The sequence below is a fragment of the Zalophus californianus genome, chromosome 9, assembly GCF_009762305.2.
Source record: "Zalophus californianus isolate mZalCal1 chromosome 9, mZalCal1.pri.v2, whole genome shotgun sequence".
Classification (NCBI taxonomy): domain Eukaryota; kingdom Metazoa; phylum Chordata; class Mammalia; order Carnivora; family Otariidae; genus Zalophus; species Zalophus californianus.
The window spans coordinates 52607798-52633400 of record NC_045603.1 but is presented as its reverse complement, the minus strand read 5'-3'; the positions used below and the strand labels follow the sequence as shown (position 1 = coordinate 52633400).

General features: G+C 44.2%; 1 protein-coding gene across 1 annotated transcript in view; it reads right to left on the bottom strand.

The window, feature by feature from the left end:
* PPM1H (protein phosphatase, Mg2+/Mn2+ dependent 1H) overlaps positions 1–25603 on the bottom strand; it is a 239020-nt gene that overhangs the window by 102516 nt on the left and 110901 nt on the right. Inside the window, exon 4 of the mRNA XM_027592252.2 lies at positions 16554–16666. Coding sequence (XP_027448053.1) covers positions 16554–16666 — 113 coding nt within the window. The remainder of the gene's footprint in view (positions 1–16553; positions 16667–25603) is intronic.

Below are 25603 nucleotides of genomic sequence, written 5' to 3'. Positions count from 1 at the left end.
CATCTTATGTATTTAGACCTTACTTTGTTCCAGAAAAGATTTAAAGAGAGATTACACAAATAGACACAAGATAAAATAAAAAAATATATATATATGTGGAAAACAGAACTAGGGAAGTTCAGAGGAGGCTAGGAATTAAGTTAATAAAAACAACAACAACAAAAAAAACCATGTGCTGTAAGGCTCTTAACTTTCCTAGAAGCAGTCACAGATGCTTCCTAACAGCAGAACCAAAAAAAAAAAAAAAAAAAAACCACAATCAGTTTACTTATCTCAGGGTCCAAAATGCAAAAACCACCCCACTCCTTCTAACCCCCAGCCCTCCCCTAAAATGCACAGAAGAGAAAAGGTCTCTGTGGTACTGAGGAAAGAGGACTCTGGTTTGAAACAAACCGGCTCTTCAGCAGGATCCCTGCAATCAACAACCCATTTCCCAGAGCTGTTCCTTGAAACCTTCTCCAAGGGAGGCTCCTAGCATCAAGACAGTAGTTCAGACAGAAAACCACTGAGAGGAGTCACAATGGTGGGGGTCCACTCTAATCCAGGGATAGAACTGGGAATTTCTAGAGGGATGTCAGAACTAGAAATCCTCCCTATGTAGTGCTTCTCACAAGAGAATCTTTCAAAACACAGAAAGGCATCACGTTCCTGGTTATACTGTCCAACAAATACCTGGAGAGCGTCACTCCATGTGTCAAGCCTCAGGCCCGGAAAGCGGGTTAGACTCAGGGATACGGGGAAGAGGAACCTCAAAGTCCGAGGAAAGTCAGAAGGTGGACCCTGTCGGGACGCCTGGGTGGCTCAGTCGTTAAGCGTCTGCCTTCGGCTCGGGTCATGATCCCAGGGCCCTGGGATCGAGCCCCGCATTGGGCTCCCTGCTCGGCGGGAAGCCTGCTTCTCCCTCTCCCACTCCCCCTGCTTGTGTTCCCTCTCTCACTGTGTCTCTCTCTGTCAGATAAATAAAATCTCTAAAAAAAAAAAAAGAAGGTGGACCCTGTCACGTGGCCACGTGGAAGGGCCCTGGCATTCTGCAGGGGGAAGGGGGGGTGACGCTGAGGTGACCAGAGGGAGGCAGTCATGAGGTGTGGGAGGGCAGTCTGGTTTGGGCAGCATCAGGACGGAAGGGGTGGATGAAGATGCACGAGGCGGCTGGCTGAGGGAGGGATGTGGAGAGACTGGCCAAAGAGGAACCCCTCAGCGGGCTGCGTGTTAGGGGCCGGAGAGAGAGGGGAACTGAGAGCCACCAAAGAGAGATGGCTTCCAGAAGGTGAAGATGCAGTGTGGTTATAGCAGTTGCCTTCAGTCCCTTCTGTAAATAGGTGTTTTAGTTAAGGTATTCCTAGGGGCTGTGACAGGTAAACCCTACAAATCCCAGTGGCTCGGCACAATACAGTTTATGTCACATATGAAACATAAAGTCACTCAGCAAATCCAGAGGTTGGGGGAGGGAGTCCTAGGGAATCAGGCGGCCAGGTGTTCCGCCTGCTTCAGCACGCATTCCCCAGGCCAACCTTGCGGGTCAACCTCTCATCAGCAGAACAGGGAGAAAGGGAGGACGGTGTGCACAATAGTTTCCTAGGGCTGGCATAATTTACCCCAGACTTAGCGGCCTAAAAGAACAGACATCCACCCTCTTACAATCGTAGAGGCTGAGAGTCTGAAATCAAGTGTCAGCAGGGTCATGCTCCCTCTGGAGGCTCTAGGGGAGAATCCTTCATTGCCTCTTCCAGCTTCTGGTGGGTCCTGGCAATCCTTGGCATTCCCTGACTTGTATCACGTAACTCCACTCTTGGCCTCCACCTTCACACGTCATCTTCCTGCTGTCCTTCTGCCTTCACAGGGCCTTATGAGAAAACCAGTCTTTGGACTTAGGGCCCACCCTCATCCGCTATGACCTCACCCTAACTTCCATCTTCATTACCTCTGCAAAGACCCTATTTTCAAATAAGGTCACATTCACAGATTTGAGGGTTAGGGGACTTGGACATACCTTACTGGGGGACACAAGTACATCAATACAGCACATAGGAGGCTTTTATGGGTCAGGTCTGAGAAGTGGCACACATCATTTCTGCTCACAACTCTCTCCCCACCCTCCACACTAAAACTTCACCATGCAGCCACACCTAACTGCACCGACGCTGGCTAGGCAGTGCCCCGTGCCCAGGGGCAAGACGACAGGTGTTTAGAGAGCAGCTAGCCAGCTCTTCCATAAGTAGGGTGAGTAAGGTGGGCAAGTAAACTGTATTCCAAGGAAGGGGCAGGGACAGAGTCAAGGCCGTGGGGAGGGGAGAACTAGAGCCTTGGGTCTGTGTCGGGAGGAGATGGAACCAAGAACACCGGTGGAAGTCACCAATATATCTCTGAAGCTAGCTGCAGCATGCAAACGTCTGTGAAATGGCAAACGCTAAAAGAAAAGAGAGCTGGGATTTGTCTGGCTCTCTCAACCCACTGTCTGGTTTTTTTGAGGCCTGTCCTGGGCCATGCTTACTTGGCACAGCTCATCACATGTTCTCATGTGCCCACACTGCATACATTATGCACGGCTATGTTGGGAAACTCACGAGTGCTGTCTCTCCTTCAAGCAGCACTGGACATTCCCAGCGTCATAGGCCTGAGAGTTCTTATATGTATGTTGGGTAGGGAACCCTGGGTGGTACAGTTGGTTAAGCCTCCGACTCTTGGTTTTGGCTCAGGTCAGGAGATCGAGTCCCGAGTCGGGCTCTGAGCTCAGCATGGAGTCTGCTTGAGACTCTCTCTCTACCGCACACCCCTGCTCCCGCTCTCTTGCGTGAACACTCTCTAATAAATAAATAAATCTTTATTTTATTTTTTTTAAGATTTTATTTATTTATTTGACAGAGAGAGAGCACAAGTAGGCAGAGTGGCAGGCAGAGGGAGAGGGAGAAGCAGGCTTCTCATTGAGCAGAGAGCCCGACGTGGGGCTCGATCCCAGGACCCTGGTATCATGACCTGAGCCAAAGGCAGACGCTTAACAACTGAGCCACCCAGGCACCCCAATAAATAAATCTTTAAAAAAAAGAAAAAAAAACAGACACGTTGGGTCAACCAGAAGACTACCTGCTGGTAATGTACTAAAATAGTTATTAATACCTTGGCATCATGTAATTAAGTATTTGCTACAGAAAGCACAGTGGCCTGCAACAGGACAGGGTCTAGCTCTTTCTGATGCGGCCTCATCACCCCCAAAAGGTTCTGACCTTCAAACCTACACTATGTGGGAATAAGCAGGTGTTCTACAAGAGCCCAAGTTCAGGAAAAGCTAAAATGCGTGTGTGTGGATGTTTTTATGTGGAATACCACTTGAGCCTTTTGAGCGGCAGAACTGCAATGGCCATGACAAGTGCAGACAAGGCCTAACGCAGTATCTTGTGAGGCAGCACTCATTCCTCAAGCAGAGGCAAAGGGTAGAGCTGCACAGTCACCAAGAAAACCAGTCTTACAGCCTGAACAGACTCGTTTGAGAGACTGCTCATCGTCTGAATCATTAAGTACTCCTTCTGGAACACAGCATGAAGATTGGCTTGTTAGGCCTTGTTATTTGACATTTATTCAATGCCTTCTATAGGCAAAAGCACTATGTGAAAATACGATGCTGAAAGCACAGTACTGTACAGTGGTTTTTAAAAACTTCATAGACCACCCTAAGGGACTAAGATGGAGGTTAATAATCATTATTATCATTATAGTAATAAAAACATTTATTGAACAATTACTACATGCCAGGAACTGCACGTAGCATTTTGCATGCTTATAATCCTTCTACCAGCCTTATTATAGATAAGGTGTCTTATTATCCCCATTTCACTAATAAAGGAACAAAGGCACAGAGAGGCTGGGTACTTTAAGGTCACACAGCACTCTAAGTGACAGAGCCAGGACCAGAAGCCAGCTAAGCTGTCTCCAGAATCTGTGTTATTAACTACTCTGTAACCTGCCCTACCACAAGTATTCTTATCTGTTTTATATACTGAGACTTTGCTATACAATTTCACTTAAATGAAGGGTCTAAAAAGTGGATACAGTCTAGCCATTTTTTTTTAAAGACCAATTAACACTGAGAACTGGAACAGCCTGTTTGGAAGAGCGACCCTCTGTCCTCGGAATACTGGTGGCAATTATGGTTATGACCTGACAGCTCCCATTTACAAAAAGCATGACTGAGGGCGTGGGGGAAGGGGGTGGAATTATACATAAACTTTGACACAGAAAAGAACCAAACCCTGGCGGGGGGTGGAGGGGATGGGGTGGTGGTAAGTAGAGAGATGAATCAGTGTGAAAACCAACTGCATGAATCCAATTTTTGCAGGCAGGTCTGATGGCACATGGTAGGGAATAAGTTCCCACTCTTCATTGCCTGGCATGCCACTGCAAGAGAGAAGCAAGGGTGAAAGAGCTGGGTGGTCAAGCACAGCCCAACACAAAGGGTCAGGCGGGCTCTGGGCCCAGCAGCACGATTGAGGGCTTCTTGTGCTGCTTAGCTCCCTGGGAAGCATGACCTTGACTTCACAGCTAAGTCTTGCAAGGAAAAAAAAATTGTTTGTTGAATGCCTGAGAGCCTGGAGGCTTTTTAAAGGGCTTTGCTGAAAAAAAGAACTTTTTCTATGTTACTTGGAGACAACCATTGCTTGCCAAAACACTAGGTTAAAAAAGAATCACAAAGCTTGAAAGCTGGAGAGAATATTAGAGGCTGCCTAGCATGCCTCCAGTGCACCAAAAGTATGACTGTAAACAATATGGAGACACCGCCCTCCCCCCCAAGATGGTCTTATATAGAGTGTGCTGACTTGAATTCAGCGTGTTGTCCACATCCAGTCTGGTAAGAATATACTTTTAGAGTCCAGAGCTAACATCTGGCAGCAGTACTGGGTAAGATGACTTTTATTCCACACTACAGTCCCAAAACAGCTCAGAATGCAACCTAAAAAGTTCATAGCACATGCTTTTACATCAGTCCCAGAGGTAATGTGCCCTTCCACACTCAAGTCATCTGTACTGTAATGTAAAATTTATTTTACCTTGCATCATACTTTTATGATAATCTAAGACATACTAAAGAGGCAAACTCTATCTATAGTGTTAGTAGTAACAGCAGTAATCATATTATTGATAATCAATATTAATAACATTTATTAAATGCTTTCCATATGGCAGAAAGGCACTTGTCTGAATTCTTCAACTGCATTCAATCAGCACGTAAGAATGCTTTTACATACATTGTATGTGTTACTTCTTCATGCTCCTGATTACCAGTCTCCCCCCACTGAAATGCAAGCTCCAGGGGGGTTTATTTCCATTATTAACTAAGTATCTAGTTCCCACAATACTGCTTGGCACATAGTGGGCAGAATTAACTCATTTAATCCTCACGGTGACTCTGTGACACAGGGACTGTTAAAGTTCCCACTTTATAGATGAGGGAAGCAACATACCGGATAGCTAAATAGCTTGCTCAAGGTCACACAGTCAATGAGGGAGCTGGAATTCAAATCCAGGCCACCTGGCTTGAAACTCTGCACTTTTAACCAATACTGAGCACTCCTGACTCTCTGTTTTAATACAGACAATAGCTAACATGTACCCAGTGCTTACTATGTAGCCGCCACAGAAGATAAATGCCTAATGGGCATGCTCTCATTTAATACCCACCTGGAGGATTTTTTTTAAAAATTAAAAATTGTCAGACTTCCCTTAGGCTTACTGAATCAGCATCGTTGAAGGTGGGGCTGGAAGTCTTTACTCTGAAAGCACTCTGGGTGATTCTTATGTAACCACTCTGGGAACCAATGGTGGGGCCCAAATCCCCTTTTTAATGATAGGGAAAATTAATTGAAGCCCGAAGTAATTGCCTTTCTCAAGTTCCCACTGATAGCCAGGGGCAGAGCTGAAACTAGAACCCAGGTTCCCTTCCTTTTTTCCTTTCAAGATTCTGCTTGGTGTGTACTCAGTAGCATTGGCTGTTTCTAGCATGGAATAATCTTTCTGCCCTACTATCGCTGTCCACTAACAGTCTGCTGAGCCACCACCTGCCGTAGGGCATTATGAAGACTATTTCATTTTCTCCTTGGTTGAAATTTTTTTAACATTACTGAGAGACAAGAGCCTAAGTACAGAATCCTGAAGCAATGAAGAAACAAAGGTTTCTGGAGTGCAGATGTAGGACATTGCCCTTGGTTGCCTCAAGGAGATGGTAACAGAAAGTGCACTGGGCTGGGAGCCTGGAGACCCGGAGGTAAACTCCAAACTCATCCCAAACTGTGATATGGCCCAAAATTCACATCCCTCTCAGAGCCTCAGTTTCCTGCTTTGGAAACAAGTAGAGTTAAAAGGATCTTACTGATGGATCTCAGAGATGTCGTCCACACCTCTGAAATTCAGTGACCACTCCATAACATCCAGCCAGAGACTGAGCTGGCTGGCTCCGATCCCTGCACTCCTGAGGCCCTGCTCCATTCCACTCCCCACCCCCAAACAGCCCCCATCGGCTTAGCTGCCTGTGGCTTAGCTGCCAACAGGCGGACAAGATACCTCAAACTGCAAGCGCAGAGAAGCTTTTCAGTTGCCATCTCTATCAGCCCTGGGGAGCCTCGGCCACCTGAGAACCGGTGCCGGTGGGGTTGCCCCAGATCTGAGCCTCCCGGGAAGCTGTGACCCCAGGCTCCTGGGAGCTTCCCAACTGTCCAGTGCTGGCCTTCACGCCCTCAGAGGCCCCAATTTACTGACTCCAGCACTTTGTCCAGCACTGAATGTTAAGGCTGAGCACGTCTCAAAGCTGAACTCCTTTCTTATTCTGAACTAGCAGCTCACAGGTTAGTGGCTGCCTGAGCACCACCTCTCCCTTAGTATTCCCTACTGCTCTCCAGCGGAGGAGCGGACTCTCTTTTATCTCTGTTTGAAATACCATCCCCTGCCACAATGCCCACTAACACTGCCATCTACCACCATCGGTAGGCCACCTGCCGCTGCCGCTGCCGCCACCACCGCCACCAGCACGCCACCCACTGCCTGCCTCTTGGTCGGGGGAGCCAGCGAAACTGCCTAGGATGGGTTTCAGCTTCCCAGCCTCAGCCCTCTCAGACCCCGGGGTTCCCTTTGACTCATCCCTCTGGTACCTTCCCAAGGAGTAGTGGTTTTCCAGAAGCCCTCACAGAGGTTTCCAGGGCATCAGAGACCTAAAGCAGCAACTGGCCCCACTACCTCCTAAGGGAGGAGGAGAGTCTCTTCTTAGGTCACAACGGGGTATCATTTTGGTTCAAGTCAGCTTCATACCTCAGACTGGGGGCCCTGATGTTTGACTCCGCATTCGTGTGTCTTAATAACCCAAGCTATAGGAGGATTATTAAAAAAAAAAAAAAAAAACTAAACGAGAAGATGTGGAATAAAAAATTAGATATAAATCTAAGAGAACATTTTCAGAGAGTGGCTAAGGGAGACCCATAGCTAAAGTGCAGGTGCAGCTATCTGAGGGGAGGGTGATTCAGGACTCAGGACGGGGTAGTCCATGCACTTGGGACTCACGGGCCAGAGTTTGAATCTAGCTGCACAGTGTACAGTAGTACTATGGGCAAGGTACAGGATCTCTCTAAGGCGTGGTTTGCTCATCTTTGTGATAATTAATGAGTAATGGCCTCCTTCATGGAACTATTGACCTGAACCGGTATGCCATTTAAAAATCTCTACAACAAAACTATGAGAATTTAAAAGTCATCTCAAAAGAACAGAACATGTTTTGCTAAAACATCAGTATAGTCATATCCTACCCCCGTTAATATCGTCTTTCTTCCTTAGCATGAAATGAGTATCGCTTTCTGTGATGAACTTTCTAAGGACAAATATATTCAGTATGCTATTTACTTGCAGGCTTTTTCATTATTCAAACATGCTCTCAAAGATGAAAGTGGATCACAGTGAGACAGCTAGTTCTTTGCTAACTGACAATTTAAGCTGAACTTACTGCATCTCTTCTAAAACTAACAGTGACAAAATTAAAGTAACAAAAGAGATCACTGGTGTTTGGGCTTTAAAGATAATGACATCCAAGTTGTAACTTCATCAGCTCAATGGGAGAAAATGTATCAAAAACAAAGACACCATCACTAACTGCACTTAACATGAATTCCCTTCTCAATGCCCAGTGCTGGCTGAAACTGCCAAACATTCATCAAAGTCAATTCCCTTGGTCCTGGGAAAACAACTTAGACTACATGTCCCATTAGCCTTGTTTTCTCGGGATGGCCAAACACCTGAATTGTAGCAGCCAGTGGAAAGCATGCAGATATGATAGGTGCCTCTTCTGAGCCAGGGGCATAAAACCTCCCTTGGCTGCTCCCCGCTCTCCACACTCCTGTCCCTTTCCAGCTGACTGGAGATGCGCCCCCAGAGACCAAGTGTTAAAGATGAGAGCCTCCTTCATCCTGGATCCCTGGATGCCTGCAAGAGACAAAGTCACTGCTTCTCCAGACTAGTCAATTTGAGGGTCTACTGTTTCCACACTTAGCCTACCTGATACACCATTGTACAGCAGGAAACATCTGTACCTTTCCTTATACAAATCATGAAATCATTATCTCTCATAAAAAGGAAAATTGAGGGGTGCCTGGGTGGCTCAGTCAGTTAAGCATCCGACTCTCGATTTTGGCTCAGGTCATGATCTCAGAGTCGTGAGATCGAACCCTGTGTCAGGCTCTGCTCTGGGTGTGGAGCCCGCTTAAGATTTTCTCCCTCCCTCTCCCTCTGCCCCTTTCTCTCTTACTAAAAAAAAAAAAAAAAAGGAAACATCACAATATGTCAAAGATCCCCCTAAAGTCATTGAAACATAATGCTTAATGGGCACCCTGAAAAAAATCAAATTACTTAGTACAACATTCTTACTAGGTGGTTATACAATTGATGCACAAATACTTTCCTGAAGAGCGAACCCAGTCATCTCCACGGCAGCTCTGCACATCTGTGTACAGCTCGTACTGAGTTTGTACCAAGTACCATGACAATAAAGCAGTCAACCATTACTGAGCAGTTACTGTGGACCTGGCTGTGTGCTTTCTTTGAATCTGCTCATCTAATCCTCCCTGGAAAGGGGGTGCTACCATAATTTCCATTTACAGGCAGCAAAACCGAGGCCCCAGAAGCATGAGATTGGCCCAAGGTCACATACAACTAAAAGTGGCAGAGCCAAGATTCAACTCCGCCAGTCTTGAGCCCCTGTTCCTAACCACAGCCCTGTCCTCCTGTGGTTGTCATCTCTGTCCCCAGCTCATGGAGAACAACCCTTACCACTCTCCCCCATATCTCACAAATACCCAAAGATCTCTTGCACCAACATAAATTATCTTTCCATGCAACTAAAAAACTCTGGTTCGTCTCAGTTTTTCTCCTCCCTTCAAACGTGGCTCTGAACCCCTTCACCACTCTGGACTCTCTTTGGAATGTTCCTGTTCGTTCATGCACATATCGAATTGTGTCACCTAGAGAGACATTTCAGGTATAAAATATAGTTCTTCCCCCCAAAGAGCTGGTGTGAGGATTAATCAGGTTATTCGTGTAAAGCACTAGAAACTAGAAAGAGTGCTTGAGACAAAATAAGCCAACAAAAACCATTAGGCATTGTTTGCCTTATACCTCCAATGCTTCTTCCTAGGATTACAGGAGGTTCTGGTGTCTACATCACACAGCTGACCAGATTGAATTTACTGTTCACTTAAATACATTTTTTAAAAATGTGAGCCACTGATAAGCTTTGTCTCTTGCATTCTGCTAGTTTTTTTCCTCTTTCAACAGGTATTATACTTTACCTTCACTATTATTAAACTTTACCTGGTTAGGTTTAGCCCACTTTCTCAGGTACTAAAGGTCTTTTTGTATCTCGTTAGCTCATCTTACCTGATTTCACATGATCAGCAAATTAGATGATTGAACCCTAAAAATCTTGGTGATGGCCTAAGTGGTCCAAAGATACAGCCTTGGGATTCTACACTTGGAAGTTCCCTCGTGACACTGACCCACCGTTTCACCCTCAGCCGCCAGGGATAAAGTTACTACCTTGACCACAACCATTTCATGCCAGTGTTCCTAAGTGCAAATATTCCATTTCTACAAATACCACGAGACTTCCCAGTGCAGCCCCTCCTTGGGCTGGGAGTAAAGTTGTTCAAAGCATGACTTGGGGGGGGTGATGGAACCACAGCCAAAAGGACGCTCTTCCGGGGGCCCAACCATAAGAGACCAAAAATCCACACAGGGGCATGCCTGACCCATTTCGGAGACGGGAATCCTAGCCTGGTGCAGAACTACCCGACAGCGGGGGTCTGAGATAAGGAACTGGGTCATGCAAGAAATCCTTCCTCTGACTCGCACTTTTCAAGGAAAAGGACCTATGTTCCAGAGTATCAGGCTGGCCAAAGGAATTGGCAGCCAGCTGATAGAGGAGCAGCGTCAGGGAGCAAAAGGGGCAACATCACCATAGAAGATGTCCTGCATGTGGTGTTCGGCTGTAGCAGGGGATGGCACGAGGCCTGATGGCCTTCGGAGTTGGGCACTTTAGCCTCAGGCCAGGAAGAGCTAGAATTTTTAAACCCTGAGGACACAGTGGCTCCTTCCAGGCTCTCTCAGATGCCCAGGGGTAGACTTCAGAGCAGGGATTCTTAAGTATTGCAGAATCACCTGGAGGGCTCCCTAAAACACAGTTTGCTGGGCCCTACCCACCGGGGTTCTGATTTAGTAGGTCTGGCATAGAACCCTAGAATTTACTTTTCTAACAAGTTTGCTCCTACTGCTGCTGGTTTGGCCACACTTTGAGAACCACTGATTTAGGGCAAGGGGTGTCAGAGACAGGTTCAAAAAAATCCAAGGGGGGGGGGGAGGCGGGAGACACGAAGGAAATCCAGAGAGAGAAGGGCCTCTTCGGTGCCCTTTGTGTAGACAGTGAGTGGCTTGATGGGAGAAGTAAAGACTGCTTTGAGTCATCAAAGTCTCTGTGTATTTGTGAACATCTGATAGTAGTATTTTCTTTCTGCTATTCCCTTCTACAGGTTATGGATATAGTAAGGGATTATGTAAATATATACCACAAAGATGGGGGCCGTGCAGAAAAAAGGGAGACCCAGCAATTCACCTTTCATAGGAGAGAATGGTGATTTTCATGTCTCTCTGTACTGTTTTTCAGAAACCTGTGAAACAGCGAGAGGCATGGGGAACTTAACTTAGCTAATGGAAAATCAAATATATTTCTGAACTCAGAGGAAGGCTACTATCAAAGTAGCAGCCCACTGGCAGGTATGGATAGATGAATCACTTATTAATAAGTAGTTCAGGAAGGTTCCTTGCTGGGCATTTATGTCCATGAACATAAAAGGGAGTGAATAGTTCTTTACATTCCCCTGGGTTGGAGGAAGTTACATCATGTTTCACTGTCTTACCACTGGTCAAGGGGAGAAGGCTGAGAGATGAAACACCACAGAGGTATATAACTGGTTTTGAATTTAGAAATGTAAGTCCTGTTTAATACCTAACTCCTATCCTCAGGAAAATTCAGACTTGCCAGAAGAATTCACCTCTGAATGGATATGGAAAGCTGTAAATTACATGTGGGGGCGGGTAATTCTGGACATTTGAAAATGAGGGAAAGAGAAAGGAAAGAAACCACCCTGGCTGGACTTACTGGCTTCATTTTAAGGACAATCAGTGGAATGCTTGCTCACTCCTGTAGATAGAGCTACATCATGAACACATGTGACCTTCCTGATCCTTTCCTAGGAGGACCTTGAACATGACAAAATGGGGGTCTGAATTCATGGCAGTTATCTTTTACAAGATAGTCAGCCAGGCAATCCAGAAAATGCTTATTTTCAATAGATGATCATCAAAATGAAAACACAAAATTTACAATGGTCTCATAGAACTTTGGGGCCTTTGGAAACGGGTAGCCTCCCTCATTTTGAGAAAATATTCCTTGTATCGTGAATGAATGAATTGGACCACACAAAGCTTATCTAAGCCTCATGACTGCAATGCATTTAAAATAGCTTTTAAGTGCAGCCATCTCCTCAATGACACCACATAAACCATTTTAGGTGAAATCAAAGATGCCACTAATCATAAAGTATGTCATCATTTTACATACAAAAAGCAAAGAAAAAATGATAATTAGAATCTCTTGATTTTAGCGATGTTAAAATGTGGTAAACAACAGCAAAAACCCTTGTGGGTCTTAGCAAGGATGGGAAATCCCAGGGTAGAGTGCATTCATTAAGAATACGGTGCTCTAACTTCCAGGCTTGGGTGGATGGCAGTCCTGCTCCTTAGAAGCTGTGGAACCCTGGGCAGATCTTCACCTTGCTGTGCTTCAGTATCCTTATCTGATCTTAACAAGGCCTACTTCTCACTAAATTACTGTGATGTTACAGTATTTAACATGTGCCCAGCACTTATTAGATGTCTGACTGCTTCTGTTACTATAAATCGGGCAAGAGAGGAGTCACCAAGTTAACAAATCTTAAATGGTTTTCTTTAATCTGAATGAGTTCACCTAGTCTCAGCTGCCAAACTTTTAGACATGTTTGAAATAAGTGGAAACAGCTTTGCTTCCTTAGTGCCTTAGCTCTCTAGAAATGAAATGAAATAACCTAAAATGGAGTCAAAGCATCTCCTTAAACTGAAGAATCACTCAGAGCCCTAAGGAGCCAATGACTCAGACACAATGGGTGATAGTTTGCATATTGCTTTGCGTGACATTTGCATGCTACCAATTCTTTTTCGCTTGAAGTGAAAACCCGCCCACCATCTGCTTCTTTCCTAGTCCTTCACAATCCCCTAGGTGTTCAGTTGGCTGCCTATGCCTAGGAAAAATAAAGCAACTGTCATGCATCAAGTAGTTATTGCATGTTCCTCTCTGGCTGGTTAGCTTGGATGAAAAGAGAAGGGCAAGTCTGTCCCAGACTCTGCACAGGTCACTTGGCATCACTGTGGACCATCCTACACGGAGCGTAATCATTGACTCAGAAACCACTAAGCCACAAACAACATGAGGCAGCTCTTCCTGAATACAACCCCTGACACATACGTGCCTGATGGTGAATCAGATCATTCATAGCTCACTACTTAGCTCAGCAAATAGTTCCTGACCACCAGCAGCTTCTGAATCAAACCAGAGCGAACCTTCTCTTCTCTTGAGTGTGAAGAATTATGGGGTAGTGAACCTACGACAAAGATCTGCTTTCACTCTCAAAGCTGTCAAGATTTAATGTAAACATACAGCAGCCAATATCTGGCAATAAAGAAGAAAAAACAGCACCTAATTAATCAGGGACCTGTTGCTAGAAACCTCTGTCAGCTCTAATCATCTGTTTAAATTCAGCCCTCAGATTTGTGACTACTTGCCCGTAAGTGATAATGGACTTACATTTATGTAAGTCTGATCAGAATTCACTTAGTTGCTGTTTCTTGGGAATAACTGAATATTTTTTTGTAAACTCAAATACCTATATTATTAGTATATAAACTAGGCAGTGATCCTACTTAAGATGATACTGAATATCTGTTGTTCACACAAGAGCTGAAAATAGCACCCTAATGAGTAAGTGTCCTGTAAAGTTATCCTTTAGATCATGCACACAAATAACAACTCCTATTGCTCTTAGGTTTCTATATGACATGTGACCCACACATGAACAGCAAACCCAAACAGTATGCCATAAAACCCCAAATTCATATCTGGATACTAGAGCTGGAACACTACACATGTAATTAAACTTATCAGGTTTTTAAAGATACTATTTTATCATAGGATAATTTGTACATGTGTGAACTTTATAGCTATATAGTAAGGATAAGGATAAAAGTACCGATTAGACATTTCAAATTATTGCGAACAAACTTGTAAAACATACTTTTATCAACATTTAGGAACACGGGACCTGTATTATACTGTTATTTCAAAAACAACTCTAAGAAGGATAAAAATTACCAAAAAAAAAAAATCAACAGTATAGCATCACTTTACTTTCCAAAAGTGTCACTCCTCATGGGATAACCTACAGGATGCCAAAAACTTTAGATATTATCTAGTCCACCACCACCATTTTTATAGATGAGGAGTTCAAGATCTGGTCTAGAAACTGGCACGTTAAAAACAAAAGTGGGGGAGGGGCGGGAGAAGACGATCCCAGAAGAAGAGTACTTGAAACTGGCAGGTCCCGGACAGGGCCCTAGAGCTTCTGTGAAGTGGGGTCAAGGCCATGGCTGGGTAAGTGCCTACGTTAAAGTGCTTGGAGCCTGGAAGAGGAGAAGGCACGGGGAGGATAATCCAACATGGAGAGGCTCTGGGCCCAGAAGCTGGGTTGCGTTCTGAGTCGGAGATCATCTGGTGCGAGGTGCTTCCCTGGGATGACGGGTGGACCTGTCCCCAGGGAGCAAGGCATTCTGTCCCCTCCCTACTCACTGGAAGGGCTAGAAAAGCAAAGTCATTACCAACGGCGTGGAGCTAGCCATAAAGACAAAGGATTATGAAAGCAACAGCTCAATCGCTGATTCAGTCTCCCTCCAAGCGGAAAGGCATCACCTCCTGATCTGCTCAGAACGCAACGGGCCCATGGGCCAGCTCCTCAGCGCCTGTTTGAAAGGCCCCTGAAGATTGGGGATTCCTATTTTTGAGAAGCTCAAACCCTGGGGTGGAGAAGGAAAGGAGAAGGGGCAGCTGTGCGGACTACCCTCCACTTGCCCCTACCCCAGAGATGCCGTCTTGGTCTGTGTGCACGCCCTGCCTGGTTGACCTCCAGGCCCACTACTCTCTGGGCTACTTGTCACCTGGCTCCCAGCTGGGCTCATCCATTGGGATGGCAAGAGATGGGGGGAGGGGGAAATGGGAAGAGGAAGAAGTCCAAGTGTTTCGTGACTCCACTCTCCTGGGCTCTGCTGTAGTGAATCCTCCCTGGGCCCTTGCAGGCCTTAGGTGGTAAATGTCTGCCTGAGCCCTAGTGCTCCTAGCAGGTTTCCTTTCACTCCTTCATTCAGTTGACCCACCTGAGTAGGAGTCTATCTTCTGCCAGGAATCTGACATGACACTAAAGAACAGAAACCATGGGATACACATGGTATCCTATAGAAACTTCCATTTACCTAGCACAATGTTATGTTGAAATGGAGATATCTTATAGAGTTTAATGGAAATGCACGTACACAGTAAAAATAAACAGACCTTCAAAACCCATCAACTGTCCAACCCCAAATACTGCTGCCTTGGAAGTTCACTCTCTCTGACTCTGGGCTCTTCAGTGGGAAGACCGGGAAAGGATGCTTAACTAGAGGGAATGAAGACCCCCACAGGCTCTCCAGCTTTGTAAATGGAAGTAAAAGTAAGGTAAATTCCTCTGCTGCCTGAGGGAGTCCCTCTTCAGCCAGGACCTGATGTTGACAGGGAAGCGGGGGGGATGTGGGGCCAGACCTAGAGCAGGGCCAGGGCAAGCAGGGATGCTGGAAGAGGAACGTGACCCAGAGGGAGGGGACCGAGGAATGAGGGCATCCTAAGACCACAGACTGTGCAGGGAAATCACTCGTCCTCTGAGGACATCTTGCAGAGTCCAGTACTCTGATTGCTTTCAAAACAAAGAGTCAGTCTTTAGCAAGAAGCCAACATGTGCTGTGAATAAAGGGGCAGAGAAGTATGTAAAACATATCAGAATACTTTTCACAAAGTCTATAATTGTAAAATTCCCTGCACCTAAACTGAGGACACATCAGTTATTTAAAATAAAAGCCAAATTCATCTTATTCCGGGTAATGCTGGATAGAGTAGGGGTTAACCATAATCTCTTGGCCAAAATTCCTTACAGTTGAGCCCAGAAAAGAGGAGAATACAGCTTCTAAGGGCTTGTGCATAAAAGGAGAAACTCATGGGCTTCTGGGAGGGGACAGAGCGAAGTCACTGAGCAGAAGTGGAACCAGCTGTAGAGCCCTCCCGGGTCCCTTCCAAACACCCCTTCATTCAAATCCCTCTCCTCCCTCCTCTCACTCTCATGGTTTATGCTTCTGCAGTCAAAAAAACATTTGGATACTACCAGTTTAGATTGGCCACAGGTAGTAATCACAGGTATATAGATTCATCACAACTATATATGCAAACGGCTACCATGGGCAAGTAGAAGATAGCCTTTACCTTTTCACACCAGCCTGATGACTCATCTTTTTTTTTTTAAGATTTTATTTTTTATTTCACAGAGAGAGAGAGACAGCGAGAGAGGGAACACAAGCAGAGGGAGTGGGAGAGGGAGAAGCAGGCCTCCCGCCGAGCAGGGAGCCCGACGCGGGGCTCGATCCCAGGACCGCGGGACCATGACCCAAGCCGAAGGCAGATGCTTAACGACTGAGCCACCCAGGCGCCCCCTGATGATTCATCTTAAAATGCATTTTATTCGGATGTAGAAGGATCCTCTCTCAATATCTAATCAATATCTATTGCGAATCATTTAATTCTTTTAAAAAAGACAGATATTATCGAAGGCATTGGAAATCAGTAAGAGCCAGGCAGAGAATCTGCTTACCTGCTATCCCCAGCATTTGCCACATACAGCTTTCCCAAAAGGCAAACAACAATGAGCGCCGTGCAGCCACCAGATATATTATATGAACTCCTCTCTCGTTCTATTTGTAGGTCCTGGAGAAGGAAACAAAGTCAGTGTTGGATTGTGTAGGAACTCTTACCAAAGACTTTAACCTCACTCCCTTGACACAGCTCTGAGTCTGAATGTGCTTCAAAGACGGGACAAGACAATCTTTAGCACTTTTCTGTCACCTGAAGAGCATTTCTCACTGAGGACACCGACATAAAACTGTCGTCTACTAGACCATCTGTAGACCAGAGACAGGAAACAAGGGGTGGCAAACAGATCTAATCAGAACAAAAACGAGGAAAAGAAAATCAACTGTATTCAAAAAATACAACTTGTGGAAAATTTAGTCTTTGTAGGGACCGCCTGAGCTGCCACATGAAAAATACGATCGACAGGCTGATAAGGCCAAGTACTTGAACCTGAGCAATGTTTTTAACCCCAAGGTCTCCAGTAAATAGTCGCTTTTACAGCTAGATAAGAGAAGTGACTTGAAGGACAGTGTCCTCTATTCAAAGCAGGCAGGACTCAACCCCCTGTCTTATTAATCAAAGACAGAGCTCCCAAACTCTGGTCCGACTTCATCTTCCTCCAGTCACTGATTCACAACAGGGACACACATTCACAGCAACAGCCAATATTCACTGAACACGTCTTCTATGTTGGGAAGGGCGCGAAGCGCTGTACATAGAGAATCTAGCGGATCCTCACAACCACATTATCAACCTCAATGTTCAGATGCAGAAGGAGGGTAACTTGCCCATGTTCACCTGGTTGGAGTTTGGATTTCAATCTGGTTCTCCTCCTCCACCTAATGAGGCCTCCCCAAGAAAACGAAAAATAGACCAAGACTTCCATTGACAGATAATGCATCATCCAAGACAGAGGTCTTTGTGAAATTCTTTGTCAGCGACAGAAGCACGGTTCCATGACCTGAGGAAAATGTGAGCCGAGCTAGGAAAACAAAATGAATGTTGGCTAAAATAATGCCCAACATTCCCATGGTAATCGACGGTTGGGGCAGAGGGAGGGATGAGGAAGTGGTGCTCCAGATGATTCTCGGGATGTCCCTGGCTGGTTCTTAGAAACCCAAAGAGTTCGAACTCTGCTGCTGTGACCAAGCCTCCTCACAGGGAAGGGAGGAGATAATCCAGTAAGCCAGCATTTATCAGCAAATGCGTGGCGCCAGAGGCCAGAGTGGTAATACAAGATCAGATAAATCACCAATGAGAAACTGGAAACAGGAGAAGAGCCAGAGCCAAGGAGACAGATGAAGATCAGCATACTGTTAAAAAGGAGATAAAAAGTACAAAAACAGGATCTGGGAGAAACTAACTTACTGGGGATCAACCCAGTAAGGCCCATAGGCCACTAACTGTGGCCAACCTAAACTGGTAGTAACTGTAAGGGGGACAGGTGGGGGAAGGCTGAGGAACCATGGGTAAAGGGTAAGAATGTGTGTGTATGGGGTGCGGTAGTTAAAAAGTGAAGAAAAACTCCAGTAAGAGAGTGAGTGGACAACATCGAAAGTTGCAGAGTCAAGCATGAGGACCACCTTTGAAGACTATACTGGGTTTAAAAAAATGTACTCAAACCCTGTATCAATTAGTTTCTTAAAGGACTATTGTGAGGATTAAATTGGATGCTAAGTGTGAGGGGCTTGGCTGCCCATCTAGATCCTTTCCAGGGCCCAGAAGTTTCATGACTGAGAGCAGAGACTTCTCTTGCTCACTGCTAGACCCTTAACACCTACACCAGGCCAGGTAAAAAAGATAGTTTAATAAATATCTGTTAAAAATGGGCAAATGAAGAAATACATTTAAAGATGCCCAGATTTCCAAATTATGTCCTCACCACCTGACCTCTGTTCATAATTCACAAAGGAAAAGCTTACAATGCAAATAAATGCTCACTGAGATGATGATTAAGCAGGAACCCATGCCTCAGTTCAGATGCAGCCAATTTACAAGAATGAATGAATGGTTACCAGAACCTGCACAGGGATGGCAGGAGCCCGGAGGGTGAGGAGAAAGAGGGGCACAGATACCAGCCAAAAAGACTGTCACGAGGAAGTGAAAGGGAAAGAAAATATCAAGTTGTCAGAAGTTTGGTCTGTTTAACCTCCAAACAATGCATAGGAACAGAACCAACAACCCAGTTCACAAAGCAGTTTGTGGATGGATGTAGTCCCTTTCTTTGGCATTTAAATAATATAAAGCTGATGTTATGATAGACACGTATTTCATCAAGTTAACATATAAACTGGTATATCAAGTCCACGCTCAATACTACTACTCCACGACTGTTCTCAATATACTGGAAGGAATTGCCAAAGATAACAGAAAGTATCCTTTCATATCCAGAATCAACATTTGTTTGAATACCTAATGTCTGAATGAAAGACAATTTTTTTTTTTAAGATTTTATTTATTTTTGACAGAGAGAGAGAGTGTACAAGCAGGGGAAGCAGCAGGCAGAGGGAGAGGGAGAAGCAGGCTTCCTGCTGAGCAGGGAGCCCAATGCGGGGCTCGATCCCAGGACCCTGGGATCATGACCTGAGCCGAAGGCAGACGCTTAACCGTCTGAGCCACCCAGGCGTCCAAGACAATTTTTATTTAAAAAAAATCCCTTGAGCATCCAACTGCTTGCATGCTCCTCATGGGCTGGAGTGTGCACAATGCTCGAAAGACTGAAATCATTGGTGTCATCCAAAAGAAAATGCTATGATACACAGAGTCCAAGTAAAAGCACCATCCAGGGGCACCTGGGTGGCTCAGCCATTGGGCGTCTGCCTTCGGCTCGGGTCATGATCCCAGAATCCCAGCATTGAGCCCCGCATTGGGCTCCCTGCTTGGCAGAGAGCCTGCTTCTCCCTCTCTCCCACTCCCCCTGCTTGTGTTCCTGCTCTCAACTTATTCTCTGTCAAATAAATAAATAAAATGTTTAAAAAAATTAAAAAAAATAAAAGCACCATCCATTGCAAAAATTTCCATTGGGACTCAGACAAGTTTATTCTGCATCACAGGTGCATTATTTATCATGGTTAACATCACAAGAAAATCTGATTATGAGATTATTTAATTCTTAAAAAAATCAAGACAAGAATGTATGTATAACACTATGATTTTCTGCTACGGCAGAGTTCCTATTTGCCTGTAATCTGGGGGGAAACGCTCCAGTTAGCTTGCCCAATTAATCCCTTGCTATTACATGAATAGTGTGATTCAATATTTTTTTCTAATTGATTCCATCATTTCTTTCATCTTTTCTTATAGTTCAACTACATTCCCTCTGTAGTTTCCCCAGCATAAGGAGCGCTAAATTTGGCAGCACTGTCACTTAAACAGTGGACTAATGTCTAGCTATTTTGTATCCAGGAAACTTTGCTAATATGTTCATGCTTTCATCACCCCCCACCATTTGTGTGGTAATACACGTGTGTGTGTGCAGATGCACATGTGTGCACACACGCTTTAATTACATATGTGCTCTCTGGGATTTGAAAGATCCCAGACTTGGTGACTAGGATTTGAAAGATGTGTTTCCATAGACTTCATCCCCCTGAAGGATTCACTGACATTAAAATACACTCTTCTATTTCTTCTAAAACTGGGTGTAACTAGAACATAGTCTAAAAATAATTGCTTCCCCTCCCCTCCCTAGAAGCCGAAATAGCACATTTATTTTTTCCTACACCACCTACTCCTCTTTAAAAGATGTTTCACAAAATCTTAGTACTGAAAGGAACATTAAAGGACCATCTGCATGGTTCTTTTACTACCAGATCAAAACACGATAAATGAAGTCAATAAAGATATTTACTGCTGAATTAACTACCCATTTTCTTCAAACCCTCAACTTTTCCAATTAGCTTAAGCTACTCACACTTTACATAAAAATATATATATGTATATATATGTATAGTATAGTTATTATATTTTGTAAAACCTCAGGTTTGGGTATGTTTTCAAAAAAAAATCAATGAAATCATGGGAAAAACTGCTGTTTTGTGCGAAACAAGGACCAATTTGGAATATTTCCCCATTATTGCTGTCAACAAACCCCAAGACATAAATCTAGAATAACTTACCACCAAAACATATGCATGTACTATCATTCCTTTTCAAGTATGATCTAAAAGGACCAACTTACACATTCATAATATTCAATTAACAAGATAATTATTTTATCCGCTCGGTCAAGAGTCCTATAGACCTCTCAAGGCCACCTTCTATTTAGCAGGACTGATTTATCCTGTGTTGTGTCTGTCTAAATACTACATTTAAGCCAGGTTTATCTCTAAATCTTAAGAATGGATACAATTTTTAAAGACTTGGGATTTCATTTTGCTCCTTTTTGTTTCAAGGAAGGCAACAAAGGAAAATAAGAGATGTGTGAAATGAGACTAATTCAGCAGGAAAGAACTGCAAGAGAGAAAATGTATTGCTCAGGATGGTTGTAATTTGGTTTGAAAGTCCCAGAGATGACGCAACTCAGGATCATTCTTTGTTTCCTACCAATTTCAGGTTGCAAAAGGACAGCAATATCAGACAACGGAAGGGAGTGAGTGCTGGGTAGTTTCAATAGGCCTTGGCAGCTCCCCATAAATGGGTTAAAACACGGTTCTGAGCACATTGCTAATAGTGTCAGTCACAAATAATAAGATTCTGCATGGTTTCAGTATCTGGGTCTGATTTTGGTTTATTCTGAGAACAAGCCAATCTGTCAGCCAGGCAACAGGGAGGGAAAAAAAAAAAAACAGTACTGCCCCATGTTGCCACCTGCTGGCTGTTGGTAGAATCACATGTTCATTCCTTGGAGGAACGTCCTGTTTTACCAAAAACAAAGACAAAACAAAACTAGCTTAATTAAACACAGACAGACATGCAGGTCCATAACTTACCATGAATATGGTAATTTTTGAAAACACTACAATTTATAAACTATAAGTTTTGCATTTATCCTCTTTTTCACCACAGTGTCACCATATGGGTTTTTTTTTTTTTAACCAATAAATCCAAGCTGAGTGCTATTTCCAGTCATTAGCTCAGTAACAGGAAGATGAATGGTAGTTTTACAAGTGAAAATACTGCCGTTTTCTTCCTTTGTAACAACCAAACTTCTAAAATATTCTTCACTCTGGTAATGAATCCATACCCACAGTGAAAAGGAAACAGGACAGAATTTTGAAATTCCTCCTGCCTTTGTCCAGAACTCAAATCCTATAGGTGGTAGGTGACAAGGCTCACCTGTGCTGACTGGGCTGTGATTCCTATGAAAGCAAGGGTCTCCTGCAACTAGACCAACAGTGGAAGCGACCTCCCTGAGAGTGAAATGCTGACGATGCGACCCCATTTTGGGGAGGGCCGGCAAGCAAGAAGAAGACTGACATTGGGAGGGAGAAGACAGTTATCGTATTCCCGTCTATCATCCGGGTCCCAGCAATAGCCTAAAATCACAGGTGACAAAACTCAGCCGATGAAGTAGGCACTGTGACAAAGCGCCGTGGGGAAGCAGAACTGAGGTCAGTTCAAGTTCCTGAGATTCTGGTCCTTTAGGAAATCGTGGTTCGTTTTCCACAGCGGACACAGGAAGAATGGACGATGCAGCCTTCTCAGTATGAAGGAAGATCCAAAACGAGACGCAATAAAGGGGGCCCAAGGGCAAACGTGCCTCCTCTGGAAAGCACAGGAAGGATCAGAGGCCAGGGGTCAGAGGTCGCCTTCAACACAAGCCACACGCTGCGGGCAGGCAACTGGAGGATCAAAGAGGAAAGGAAAAGCAGTGACCTCAAAGCAGCTCATGGTATTTGATGAAACTGCTCTCATCTCCACTGGTTCAAAGCGTTTTCTCCACTTCTGGTAGTCTGTATTTTGTGACAAGTACCTACTTTTTCCTGGAAATCAATGTTGTTTATTCTATTCTAGCGTGGTGTTTCTACATCTTCTTAACCAATCCTTCCTTTCAAATAGGTATCTGCCTTTCACCACCTCACTTCATGTCACTTAGAATATCGAAATAAATGAGATATCATATCTCTATGTGCATATAACATGTGACTCCAGATGCCCCCAGACATAAAATCTAACCTTTTATTTCTAGACCCCATGGTGTCTAGGAGAATGCTAGCTATAAAACAGAGGCTCAATAAATACTAGTGATTGAGGACATTGCAAAGAGAGAAAAAAGACCTTTGATTCTAGGTTGTTAAGCTGCTGTATATATAGCAAAAACCCAAGTGAAAGGCAACCTTTGCCTTTAAAGATACTGTAAGTGACTTCTGAATCTCAGGAAGGGTAGCTGCAGAGATGTCATCATAAGGCAAATTGGAGGCTTAGGTGCTGGGTTTGGGGAATTTTTAGGATGAAAAGTGCAAGAGAAAGTAAGAAAGCCACAAAGCTGAAATAACGGAATCTTATTTAATACTGAGTTTTTCTACTACAGAGGATCAGAATGGCACAAAACCTGCAACACCTAGAAAGTGGCTGGTTCCTGTGAGGAAAAAATTTAGGAATGCCCAGGAAACTCCAAATGTGCCCCGCTCTGAAAGGCCCAAGGAGAAACCAGCGAGACCATGCCAACAAGGTAAGGAAATCAACTGCATGTTAGGCATTTCAAAAAAACCAAAGTTTGCCTTCAAACACTGACTCCCAAAAATGTAATATTGCAAGGGGGAGTAAAGAAAGAGTATCTTCTACAAGTTGGTAATGGCCTTCCAGGCCATTAAATTGAAGGTACACTGTGTAATTTCTGTGTTGTGGGTTCTAAAGCTCACCGCAAGTACCTTAATGTTTAAGTCGGGCACATTTCTATGACACTGAGATTTTTCCTGAAGCCCCTCATGAAGCAGAGCCTTATTACAGAGCCTCTCTCTGTAATAAGACATCATCCAAACAGGGACACTTTTGAGAGTAAAAGGGGACAGTATATTAATAATTATTCTGGGACAAAAGGCACTGACTGGCTCAGTCCCTAGCAGGTCAGAAGGTAGGATACCCTAGCAAGCACCATGCAAACCAATGATGAATATTCTCATTTAATAAGGCCAAGCACATGGTACAATGCCCAGGTAGGCCTCTGGCATGCTGGTGGCTAGAGAGACAATCTGGGAAAAACTTAAGTGTGAAGCAGCAGCTGCAGGCTGGGATGAATTGGAGATGAGATATGGCTTAAAGCCAAAAAATTCATGATGTGGCACACCAGGTCCTTCCAGACCACCTCTCCAATTCACCTTCCATCCATCATTCCTACCCCTGACATCAGCTTGTTGCCTTAGGCCCATCTGGGTTATCTGATGTAGTTGTCCATGCAAATGGCCTCCTGTGTTTTGTCTGCTTCATTTTTAACTCAATTTTTATTTTTATTACCTCATTTTTACCTGAATTAAATATTTAGCATTCTGAACATCGGTGTCGAGAAACACGTATTCCCATCAGAGCTTCTGTAACAGCTGGGGAATGAGATTTTATACGAAGCCTGAGTAGGAGTCAATTTTACTACCTTGATTCCTTTTTTCCTAAATAATCTACCCGCCCCCCAGCATCACTTCCCCAAGGGAGCCCTTCGCTTCATGTCTTTACTGGGCTCCTACTTCACCCTGCACTTCTCCACTCAAGGCCCCTTCCACTTATATTTTATTCTTAATACTGATCTTTGCCTAGTTTGTTCAATGTTCTTTTCCAAATTAGGCCTGACACAGTTAATTCTGATCAAATATTTGTTGACTGAACAAATTAATGGGAAAGCAAAATGATCTTTTTGCTGGCTAAGTTTCCAAGGTAAAAATTCCAGGTCATGAACTGACTAAAGCTGGAAAAACTTAAAAGACAAGAATAAGGCCCTTTACTAAGTATTTTTTCTGAATGAGCCTCTCATTTCAAGTACAGTGGTTGCTAGTAACCCCAAGCCATTAATGGGCAAAAAGAAAGACCGCTGTAGAGGCCTGCCTCAAGGTGACATTGGCCTCTAGTGGATAGAATTGAGAATACAGCAGGTCCAAGTAAAAGGCGGCCCAGGGCAAAGCAATTACAGAAGGAAATGAGAAACCCGAAGTTTCTTTTGTTTTTCACTTCTATCATGTCAGCTGATTTCTTCTCCCATTAAGAGAATAGCCTACTGTCATATTTTTACCTCAGTTAAATACTTAGCATTCTGAACATTGGTGTTGAGAAACACTTATTCCCATCAGAGCTTCCATGACCGCTGGAGAATGAGATTTTTATATGAAGCCTGAATAGAAGTCAACTTCACTACCTTGATTCCTTTTTCCTAAATAATCTTCTTCAGTTTCCTGGTGATTTTCTCAGGATTGAAGGCTACCAGACACCCCTGAGAGACAGCTGCATTTTAAATCATCTGCTAATCAAAGGGTAAATACCTACGTGACAAGGAAACACGGTGACCCAAGAAGGGATGCATAAAAGTGAGGACAGGGTGCAAATACAAGGTACGAACATATAAACTATTTTGCCTTACAAACAAATCAGATGGTGCGGTGTTGTGCAACACTATTACTTTTTTCTCCTTAGCACACAACCTAATCCTGGAATGTGCGCTTTGTGTACACTCTGTTCTGGTGACATGCTCCTAGCCGTTCCTGCTTCATTTAACAACAGTTTGTCATCACTTTTGAGTGTCCAGGGTTTTGTTGTTGTTTTTAAGATTCTATTTATTTATTTGATAGAGAGAGAAAGAGAGATCACAAGCAGGGGTGGGAGGGGTAGAGGAAGAAGCAGACTCCCTGCTGATCAGGGAGCCCCAATGTGGGGCTCGGTTCCCAGCCGAAGGCAGACGTTTCACCGACTGAGCCCCCAGGTGCCCTGAATCTCCAGGTTTTAAGAACAATACAGCACACTCGCTTTACTCACATCGTTATCACATCTTTAAATATCTCTTCTCTATTACATGCATGCAGGCTGTTGCTCAGGAAAGAAAAATCTCTCGAACCAAATAATTGCTCAGTAGAAAGTGAGCTCAGAGAGGAA